The following is an 11,284-nucleotide window of genomic DNA, read 5'->3' as shown; positions in this document are numbered from 1 at the left end:
GCATAAACAATTATTTATTAATACATAAGAATCGTATAGTAATTAATTTAATTTTACTTATCTCCATTCTTATATTATGTACGTAGTTGTCCTGATCCGTCAACAGCTGAGATTGAAAGATTAATTTTTGAATTGAATATTAGCCGTCTAATCACATAATCTGCATTCTTTTGATTGAATACATCTATTTTATAGTTTCGATAATGAAAATTGAAACAATCATATATTTTTCAGATTTTGTTTAGGACCACTATATCTTTGTGAATAGATGAATAGCAGATTTTTTGCAAATATGAATAATTATATCTTTTCGATCTGCAGAGAAAATGAAGAATATCTAGAACTTTCGTTTAGAGAAATGATATGTAGAGAAATTTTCATTGTTAAAATAATTCCCATCAAGAATATATATGTAGAGAAAATCTTTATTTGAATTATTTAATCATTTTTTTTTTAATTTTGTCCAGATCATTTCTCCTCTAAATCGTTTAATGACTTATCTTGCTTGTGGAGAAAATTAGATATTAAATTGCAATGATACTTCAAGATTTTTTTTTTCATGTTATATTTATTTTTTTTAATTTGTTGTTGTTTTTATTGTTATTTATTATTTGTATTTTTTTATTTGTGTCTTTTATTTTCATTTAAATTTTTAAATTTTTTTTATGAATGTCAAATAAAAAGGTCTCTTCATATTCTATTCAATTTTATAATATGTCTCGTTGCAACGCATGGGCACGATACTAGTTCAATATAATATAGATAGCCCGGTATCTATTAAATGCATTTTACATTTTATGGACTGAAAATCCGTAACGGAACTTTTTCCATACATAAAAAATTAATCACAAAAAACAAGTTACTTTTTTTATGGAAGCTGATATCAGTACTTGCGCTACAGTACCCGCACTGTATCCGCAAGGGGGATCACCAAAAATTAAATATGAAAAAATAACTTTTTGTGGGATCGCAAAAACTCCACAATTTGAATTTTTTTCCTAAAGTATTAATATCTATGCACGGAAGTATTTATACCTATGTACGGAAGTATTTATACTTTATAGCTATGAGGTGAATAATTATTTATTGTGCGGGTACTGTAGCGCGAAGATAATAATACCCGCATCACTGTACCCGCGGGGGACCATCGAAAATTAAATGCAGAAAGATAACTTCCTGCAGGGACTGCAAAATCTCCACAATTTTAATTTTTTTTTCATATTATTAATATCTACGTAATATTTTCTTTCAAATGAGATCCATAATGACGTACTTTCAGACTTGTCGTCTTGCAAATATTTTTTTACATGTGACACTGAAAGTATTACTATCTAAGTATTGAAAGTATTTATACGTATGAGGTAAACTATTTTTGTTAGAGGAAGACTGATGCGGGGATGATGGGAGAACTCCAAAAAGGATAATTATAACAAGTCACGCATGAAAATATTAATATTTTTTTAAGTGTTGATATCTTATCTTCTAAGTATTTATAACTACGAAGATATACATATCTAAGTATTTTTTACATATGACACTGAAAGTATTTTATAACTACGAAGGTATACATATCTAAATATTTTTTACATATGACACTGAAAGTATTAATATTTAAGTACTAAAAGTATTTATATCTATGCATTGAAGTATTTATTCCTATGAAGTCAACTATTTTTGTTAGAGAAAAGTTGACGCAAGAACGAGTGCGGGGATTGTAAAAGAGAAACTATATAATTAGTGAGGACCATAGAGAAATGATGCTACTGGAATATTTTTTTTTTGAAACTCTGATAGTGGCTATCAAAAAGGTCACAGTACAATTAATTACAACTCATTTAGAAAAAAAATAAAACACAACTAATATAAATTGCCACTCCCATAATCGTCAGTAGTACTTAGATGCTACTGGAATTTTAGAATAATAATTAGTTGAGACTATATAATTAGTGGAGACCATAATATATCATTTCTCTAAGTACGGTACTGTAGCACGACACTATAGCGAGGGAACTGTAGTGCGGGATTATTCTTTTTTTTTTTATATCTTAAAAATGTTGAATTTTATTTTCTATGTTTGAGAATACAATAAATGAGAGGTTGGAACTGTGCTCCGGAGTTGTTTTTGTTTAAATAAAGATGGAAGTCTTTGTCTTACAATAAATGAATTCGTTTGTCTTGTCTTAGATATCTCAAACTTTGAATGAATCTGTGCAAAAATCTATATCATTCAAATATTTTTTTGCACGAATCTTAAATGATATTAATGCTGACCCCTCCATTTGAAATAGGCAAGAAATAAAAATCCGATGAGATTGATTGAAATTGTGGTCGGACGGACGGTTTGGATCTAAACTGAAAATTTGAGTTACTTGAAAGGATGAGGTACCATCTGCTGCTGCTGCTGCTGCTGCTGCCGCCCCATCTGGACCTGGTCATGCTAATTTTGTATGAGATGATCGAGCACATGAGTCGTGCTACGTGTTCGGACTTGAGCTGAGCTGAGCTGAGCTACCCATTTCCTTGTCCTCCTCAAAAAAATTAAGGTCAGCCAGCGAGTAAACACTCTGATCTGATCTGATATTCTGATCTGATCAATCGTTACACAAAAGGTTAAACCAGTACGGTCTTACTCTTATCCAATTATTCCATCTCTCTCCAAATGTCGTCTCCGACCGATCCCACGCCGCTGCTGTCCCCCAGCGGACGCTTCCCCACCCGACGCCTGCCGTCGCTCACGCTGCGCGGCGCCGTGCGCTTCTTGCAACGCAACACCACTAATCGCCGCACCTTGAGCGATCCGTCGATGCTGGTGCGCGAGGCGGCGGCGGAGCAGCTCGACGAACGCCAAGGCGACTGGGCGTATTCCAAACCGGTTAGTTACTTTACTTTCATTTTTAAGAGATCGACCACCATAACAAATTAACAACAAATAAGTGTTTAGGAAAGGCAATAATAGATTTCACACCTATTATGACCTGGCTATTGGACAAAACCTACTCCAATCAGTTTCTTAGTTATACTCTGATTGACTTCTACTCTGCGTCATAAGTCATAACAGACTACACCATCTATGTTTCTCATATTTGTTCTTCCCACAGGTGGTTATTTTAGACACACTATGGAACCTGGTCTTTGTACTAGGTGCAGTCGGAGTCTTTGCCATGAGTTGGCATGAGAAGCCTGGGGTCCCACTCAGACTCTGGATTGCTGGGTATGCTCTTCAGTGCATTTTACATGTTGTATGTGTGGTTGTAGAGTACCAGAGGAGGATAGCCAGGCGCCGCGGCCTACAATTTTGGGATGGCGACTCAGAACAGAACAGGTAACAATTAAACTAGTGTTTTCTTTTTTTTTATGTTATCAACTTTATATGGTAGCCTGTGGTTTTATAATCTTAAGATCATAAGGTTAATGGCTGTTTTTTTTTTACATACTGGAGCTACTAGCATGTCAATCATCCCCAGTAGACATGGTAACAATCATGCCTGATTATAAGTAAATTAGATCTAATATTTATGTCTGTTTGAGATAACAGTTTAATGTTTATCAGTGCATGGATTTGGTTGTTCTGGATCAGATATCTAGTGGTTTTCCTTAAAAAAGAATTAAGTAACATCTAAATTATTAGCTTTTCTTTCTTTATTTGGATATATGCATGATTATTATTATTCATATTTGCATCAGCAATGAGACATATTTTCAAAGGATATATATAAAAAATAGCTTATTTTTCCTACCTAAGATGCAATGACATGTAAGTTTTTAATTGTTTTATTTAGATTAAAGAATTCAGAAACCATTCCAGACCTGACAATTTGTTTAAGTTGTGTACTATATTTTGGGTCCAAATGTCAGAGAATTTTGAGAAGGTGCCAGTTCCACCAGAGGCACAATGATATTTTTAGGGAACATGTCCGATTATCTGTCCTTGAACCTGTTCCGGTAACACTTATTTTATGTACTTTTGTCTGTACTTGGGTTGCCATGAAGTGGGATTTCCCCTTGAATTTGAGGTTAATCCTACATTTTGTGCATTTGCAGCTTAATTTTAAACAAACCAAATTTTTTGCATCATGTAGTAAACAAGTCTGCAATTTTGCAGAATTCAGCTTCATGTTCTGCCACTTGGCCCTCAATATGCAATATACCTCAACTACCCAACACGATCCTATTTGGACGGAAAGTACCCTATCCAACACGATCCAAGCGGGTTGTGTGGTTAAGTACTCATTTATTACAATGAAGAAGACTAACACCTTTGGGTTTTTTTTTTATTAATTGAGGAAAGAAAATTAAATGGATGATTAGGGGTGGCAAAAAAATTCATAGTTCATGATTCGATTTGAGTTTAGTTCGATTCGAAATTAGTTCGTTCTGAAACAAATCAGACCAGCTCGATTCGAATCTTATTCAAATCAAACTCAAATTGGGTATAATTCGTTCGAAATTGATTCGCAAACTATTTAGGTTCGAATATCAAATAGTACAACTAATGGATTCAACCATTAATCTTTAATAATGCAAGAATCAAACTTATATCATAGCTCAAAATTGTTAATGTAATGGTAACTTATAGGAGGGATCCACTTACACCCTTTTTTGGTGACATCGGATTACGCCCTATATTTTCAAAGTCCAAATAGTCGATCCAAACTGTTCAGCATGATGGATTTGTTAAAATGTGTTTGCAGATCAAATTTTACATTTTTTTGAATTTTTTTACTATTTATTAAGATGGGTACAAAAATTCTATAGTCTGAATATAGCGATTTTGTTAAATACTTAATAGATAGTAAAAAAATTCGAAAAAATGTAAAATGATCTGCAAGCACATCTTAATATATCCATTATATTGAATGGTTTGGATCGACTATTTGAACTTTGAAAAATTTGAAAATGGAGAGTGTAATTCGGTGTCACCAAAAAAGTTATAATTGGATCCCTCCTCAACTCATAATAGGAAAATGTTTCAGCAGTGTAACAAATTAACAATGGAATAAGTTCCATTTGGCTAGGTTCATGCCGTGATTTTAATCAATCCAGCAGCGTAAAAGGTAAGGAAATCTTGACTGGTCCATAATCCATTAGTGTGAATTTGTGAAAGGTAAAAGGAAACCTTGTGAATTTTGTTCTGCGAGAAGAAAACTAATGCATAAGCTATTGGTATAACTAGGGCTGCCAAAAAAATTTGTAGTTCATAATTCGATTGACTTCGATTCGAAAAATGTGTAGTTCACAATTAATTCGATTCGAAATTAGTTCGATTTGAAACAAATAAAACCCAGTTTGATTCGAGTCTTATTCAAACTCAAACTCAAACTAGGGTAAGTTCAATTCGGTTTGATTCGTTGCCACCCCTATGGATGATACAAAAAGAATGCATTGACAAATCCGAGTTTAAAGCAAGATTTAATAAGAAACAACAAACTTCTTTTATGTTTGTTTGATACTCTCTCTGTACTTGTTGCTAAATAGGGTGACAGACTATTTGTTGATATTGGTTTAATATAGTGGTTTAAGCTTTGAACCAGCAAAATTTTTAGAGTAAGGCTTGGGTGCTATCGAACATAAGGCCATCCGTGCTATTGCCACAAAAACCTATCGTGTAAACTTCAAATTTCGATCTAAGTCGCTCAGTAAATTGGTTATATAATGAACTTGTAGAGTACCAATTTTTATTATTTTTGGAATTTTTTTACTATTTTTTATGATTTATGAAAATGGCAAAAAATGACCTAAAATATTGGCAATTTTATTTTATTTTTAAGTCATTTATGCAATCTTTCATAAATCATAAAAAATAGTAAAAAATTCCAAAAAAGTAAAAATTGGTATTATACAAGTTCATTATATAATCATTTTACTGCTCTACTTAGCTCAAAATTTGAAGTTTATATTTTTGAGGCAATAGCATGGATGGCCTTATGCTATCCATAGCACCTAAGCCTTACTCAAATTTTTATATGAGGCCAGTTTAGTGTTTTTCACTAAATTAATGTTCTTTCACCTCTTAGAGTTTTTTCTTTGATCGTTTGATCTTGGAGATATGAAGTATCAATCTGTTCTTCTTGTAGCATGGTAAAGCATCTGGAGTCTGCCAACACAATGTTTTCGTTCATTTGGTGGATTATCGGGTTCTATTGGGTTTCTGCTGGAGGTGAAGATTTGATTCGCAATGCACCCCAACTTTACTGGTACATCTCTTTTTGCCCTTGTAAAATTTCTGTCTTTGTTCCCGGTATTTCCCTACTCAGGATTCAGGAATGTCATTTTAATATTGTTTATTTTACTTTGTTGTTTTATAGGCTATGCATAGTATTTCTGGCATTTGATGTCTTCTTTGTTGTCTTCTGTGTTGCTCTCGCATGCTTCATTGGCATTGCTGTTTGCTGCTGCCTTCCATGTATTATTGCTCTCTTATATGCGGTGGTAGATCAGGTAAACAACTGGCTTGGAGAAAATATTGTTGCTTTAGAAATGCATCTTTAGTTCGTGAACATACCGTTCAGTTGCATATTCAAGGATTTAGCTTCAAACAATGAACTTGAACATTGATCTTTATTGACTTGACGAAGCAAGCATTTTAGGTCCAAATTTTATTCTTTTGAGCTTACTTTTGTATAAAGATCAAGTGGTTGAAAATTGTTGAAAAATGGATGCAACAAAATAATTCATTTTCAACCTCTTGGCTTTACACAAATGAACTCAAAAATGAAAAATTTCAAAGACAAACCTTTGGCTCGTCAAGTAGAATAAAATCAGCAGCTCAACTTCTTCTGTTAAAGCCAATCCATGGGGAGCCTCAAGTTCATATTAGCTTCACTCATCTTAACTAAGCATTAAACTGATTTTTTTTTATTTGAACATGCGTGTTTCATCAAGTAGGTTTTTTTAACTGAATAGCTTTTTTTTTTATGAAATTAAGCAGGAGGGTGCGTCAGAAGAAGACATAAGCCAACTACCAAAATACAAATTTAGAAGTTCTGGAACTAGCATGACAGAGGTGGGAACTGACCAACCTCTTGTTCACACTCTTTCTGAAGAGGATGCAGTAAGTTTACTTTAATTCGCTTCCTGTTAAGAATATGCAGTGTAGGGCATAAATAAAAAAAATTAAAGGGTAGTAGTATCATGAAATTGTAATTAAGAAACTCTCAAGGCATTTGTTAGAGTACCCACTATTTCTGAGCTTGCAGTAGTACTAGACTGGCAAAAATTCTCCCTCGACCTCTCTGATTTCTAATAAAACCATTAATCACCCCTTTATTGTGAACTTAAAATTATCTCATTGAATTGTAGGAATGTTGTATATGCCTATCACAATATGATGATGGGGTTGAGTTGCGGGAGCTCCCTTGTGGTCATCATTTCCACTGCAGCTGCATTGATAAGTGGCTTCATATCAATGCTATTTGTCCGCTCTGCAAGTATAACATTCTCAAACCCACCTTCCCGGCCAGGGAAGATGTCTAGACAGGTGTTTTAAGTTTTTCAAGTAAATTGCATAATGCGGTCCTAGTTTCATGGTTGCAATTTTGGTCCCTGGAGTTTTAAGTTTCTCATATTGTCGATAGTCTAAAGTGGTGATTTAGAAGTACATGAAGTAAATTTTAAATAAGAAAATATATCTGCTAATATCATATTTGGTTCACTTGAGCTGTCAACTAAACATAATAGAATGACCAAAATGGTACAAATATTCACTTCAGGGACAAAATCGTTTTTTTTTTTACTTACGGAACTGGTGGTAGTCTTTATTGTTTTTTTTTTTGATAACTCAGTAGAGGCTACCGAGAGGGTAGTCTTTATTGTTAGTTTTCTTTTTTCCTAGAGGATGGTACTTCATAGTATGTATTTATAGTAGTTGTATGCTGATTTAGCAGTAATGTTCTAATTGTGTTATGTATTTCTCTCTTGATCATTGTACCTTTGAGGAGATCGAGTGATGTATAAATGTGATAAAACCAACAAATATTTATAATTGATGGCTAAAGTGGGTTTGTATATGCCTCAATTTAAAAATACCTGTATGATTTTTGTTTCCGTGACTGTTTTCTCTTGAATTATTTTTTGGGGCTGTCCAGCTACTAATATGCACAGTGCACTGTATTGTATATTGCAGCATTCTTATTAATTGAAGAAAAAAAGTTAATGGGAGGTATCCTAGTCGAGTTCATCAACTAAAAATTTAATGATGGTCATTTTATAAATCTGCTTTTGGCACACGAAAATTGGTACTTGTGTTGGTATTGTAGTAAATTAGCACCAAATACATTCATAAATCTCGTGTGTATAAATGATTTATGATGCACTTTTTAGCTTTTCCATTAAGCTTATTGCATGTGCTTTGTAATAAACAAAAACGCATGGCATGTGATGTGATGTGAGTGTAAAGGCTGGCTTGTACTGCGCCGTGTACTTGGCCAGCATGCCCATTTAGCATTTCATGTGGTTTCGCTCTTTCTAGCATTTCATGTGAGTGTGATCATGAAAAAAGAATGAAAAGGCCACACAAAGCTTTACACTTTGTATACGGGTATGTTATGTATGGTGATTTGCTATAAAGATTTACGCTTTCTATGCGTGTTTGTATTGTGATTTGTTATAATCTATGTAAAGGAACTCAGCTCTCATCCTGATTGACCTCTAACTGTCTAACAGCGAGGCCGACGCGTCTCTTAAGTTACATGATTCGGATAAAAAGCGAAGGTGCAGTTAAGGAATATATACTTTGGATGCCGCGGTAAATTCCATGTTAATTATGCTAATTCTTAGAGGGGCCTCATTTGAGCAAATATAAGTGTAATTAATATAATCAATCAAACATGGAACCAACCCTATTTCTATTTGGGCCAGAATGTTCTTGTGCCAAGATAAAACATGTGACAAATGATTTGATACTACAAACATTTATCATAAAAATATTGCTAAAGCATTTATATTTAGAACTAAAATTCTGACTTCCTATTTCCAAAATTCATTCTAACTACAATCACAACAAAAGGCACCATTCTCAACAAAAGGGGGAAAAAGAGAGTAAAAAGCCTAAAAAAAATATATATATATATATATTGTAGGCAATAAAACTTTATGGGGTTGGTTATACTATTAATCTAGCTTCAAGATCTTGATGAACAATCAATCCTTCAAGTCTTCCTTTGAGTGCATCTGCAAGTACACCTGATCAGACTTATGATGGAGAATAACTTTTACTCTTCATTTCATATCCAAGTCCCTCTTTTGCCTATTTGCCGGGGATTATTAATTTAGTGAATAAAAACAAATTATTGTGAAATAATTAGATCTCATCTGCTTTGGCCACACAAAAATGACCATCAAACTCTCTTCTAACAAAACTGCATCTAATTTTGTGAAGGATTAGACTTGCTTGATGGCCGATTCCTAAGGCTAGCGTTCACCTCCACTTGCGGTTTACTTCTTGATGCCGTTTGAATATCCTTCTGCAGGTTGACATTGTTTGTCTCTCCAGTTTTAGGCACTAGTAGCTTTCTTGAATGAACATCTTCTCTTAGAAAGAGTTCTTTTGATGGAGAAGAAAATGCCAGAAATATATGCATGAGAACTAGTAATGGAAGTAGGAACAAAAAGGCATTGTAAGTGGCTCTCATGTTAGATTCAAGGAGAGAGGATAACACAGAGATGGTTTGTACTTTGAAGGAAGGTGGTGGGGTGGTGAACTTATTTATATACTGGTACTGTTGAAAGCTACCAAATATCTTCTAACTGAATAAGCAAAATTTAATTTTAGATTAAGGCATTAAGCTAATATACTATTGCCACTGGTAATCAATCAACAAATAGGGAAGATTTGTAAGTGATGACATGTGACGGCAGATCATACATTTAGAAAGAATGCATTTTTTAAATGAATAGGTGGAAACATGATGAGAAAATTATAGAAACGGTGTAGTCTACAAGAAATTTCATTTGTTATCTGCTCATTAAGCTGTAAATCGATCAGTAAGTAATAAAAACAGAAGCAATAATTTTGTTCTTTTTGAAGGCACGTTAATTTGTTAGTGATTGACAAAATGATTATTGAATTAATAAACAAACAACTACAAAGTTTTTATAATTACATAAATGTGATGAATATAAGCCAATTGCTAAAATACACTACATTATTTTGAGCTTAATTAAATTAAAAACATTTCAGTCACTTTCTCACTTCACCCTCCATTTCTTCTATAAAAAAAAATGTATCACAAACTGTCGGACAGTGATAGAAACAATGATTACTTGAAATTTTTAACACTGTTTATCATGACAAAAGGCCCGGCAGTATTCTACAAATCAAATTGTTAATTATTATACAATAATATTGTATTGATGACAAATCTCCGAAGAATACACTTGTAAATTATACCTGTAGACAAGAAGAATATTTGGCAAGTAGCCAAGTAATGTCATGTCATGTGATAGAATCAAAACGTGAAATGAAAAGCTTTGTATATATATTTTACATGGCATATGGCCATTTCATCTACAAACACATTTCAAGAAGCTAATAAATTAAGTATGATACAACATATACCAGTAAATAAACACATATCATTTACAGACACATTTCCAAGTTGAATGATCAATTTTCCATTAAAGGACAAAAATTAGTGAGATATGGGGAAATTCGGCGTTCATAAATTATTCAATTAAACCTTTGTCTTAAATAAAAAATTCATTAGTTTTCAATTTTCTATCAGATTCTTATTCTGGTTTCTGGTCCGGTTTTTAAAATTCCAAGCAGTTGCATCATTAAATTAGCAACCGTTGTTTGATTTCTCCTTATTCTTACTAATTTTCTTTTTCGCTGAAAGCATTATAGCATCAATGTTTTCCAGATGAGTATTTGTATATAGTATTCCAAAGCAAGTCAATGTTCTTTCAAGAGCAACTTCAGAAACTCATCATTTGTTTCCTAAAAGAAAGAAAAGGAGATGATATTGATATATCATTTGTTGGGACCCAAGGCATCATGATTTGATTCTAAATTGACTGGGTATGTTTCTCTGACTTCACCTTTTATTTTTGCCAGCTGTTTGTAAATGCAAAAAAAGAAGTCACAGAACATTGACAGAGTTGTAGAGAAACACGGAAATGGCGATTAAAAAATAGGTAATATGATTCTTTAACGCCTTATGCAACATGATTCCAATAAAACATATCAACATGGCAACACATGGTTTATCACATGCAGGAAAGCTCCGCTGTGTTGTGTCATTTTGATTTTGTTTATAATTAAATATTAAAGGACAAGAGAGAGTTT

The 11,284-nt window shown here is 33.2% G+C and overlaps 1 protein-coding gene across 3 annotated transcripts; it reads left to right on the top strand.

The window, feature by feature from the left end:
* The first annotated feature begins 2,590 nt into the window (after positions 1-2,590).
* LOC144575575 (E3 ubiquitin-protein ligase At1g12760-like) lies at positions 2,591-8,006 on the top strand. 3 transcript variants are annotated; one of them, XM_078325768.1, is made up of 7 exons: positions 2,591-2,872; positions 3,099-3,322; positions 6,075-6,194; positions 6,306-6,438; positions 6,929-7,051; positions 7,300-7,744; positions 7,796-8,006. In XM_078325768.1, the coding sequence occupies exons 1-6, from the start codon at positions 2,660-2,662 to the stop codon at positions 7,471-7,473; spliced, it is 987 nt and encodes a 328-aa protein (XP_078181894.1). In that variant the 5' UTR covers positions 2,591-2,659; the 3' UTR covers positions 7,474-7,744; positions 7,796-8,006. The 3 variants fall into 3 exon arrangements, with proteins under 3 accessions (XP_078181894.1, XP_078181895.1, XP_078181893.1); XM_078325769.1 differs by having other exon boundaries at positions 7,300-7,750; positions 7,798-8,006; XM_078325767.1 differs by having other exon boundaries at positions 2,592-2,872; positions 6,926-7,051.
* Positions 8,007-11,284: the final 3,278 nt, after the last annotated feature.

The sequence above is a fragment of the Carex rostrata genome, chromosome 24 (assembly GCF_964058835.1).
Source record: "Carex rostrata chromosome 24, lpCarRost1.2, whole genome shotgun sequence".
In the NCBI taxonomy this organism is placed as follows: domain Eukaryota; kingdom Viridiplantae; phylum Streptophyta; class Magnoliopsida; order Poales; family Cyperaceae; genus Carex; species Carex rostrata.
Note: the sequence above shows the minus strand (reverse complement) of the source record. Positions and strands in the feature narration are given on the sequence as shown.

Excerpts from the sequence above, each read along its gene's own strand:
- LOC144575575 (XM_078325767.1), top strand. The coding sequence starts at position 2,660 with ATGTCGTCTCCGACCGATCCCACGCCGCTGCTGTCCCCCAGCGGACGC. Across the intron at positions 3,323-6,074 it reads GGCGACTCAGAACAGAACAG|CATGGTAAAGCATCTGGAGT; the intron begins GTAACAATTAAA and ends TTCTTCTTGTAG. Across the intron at positions 6,439-6,925 it reads TATATGCGGTGGTAGATCAG|CAGGAGGGTGCGTCAGAAGA; the intron begins GTAAACAACTGG and ends TATGAAATTAAG.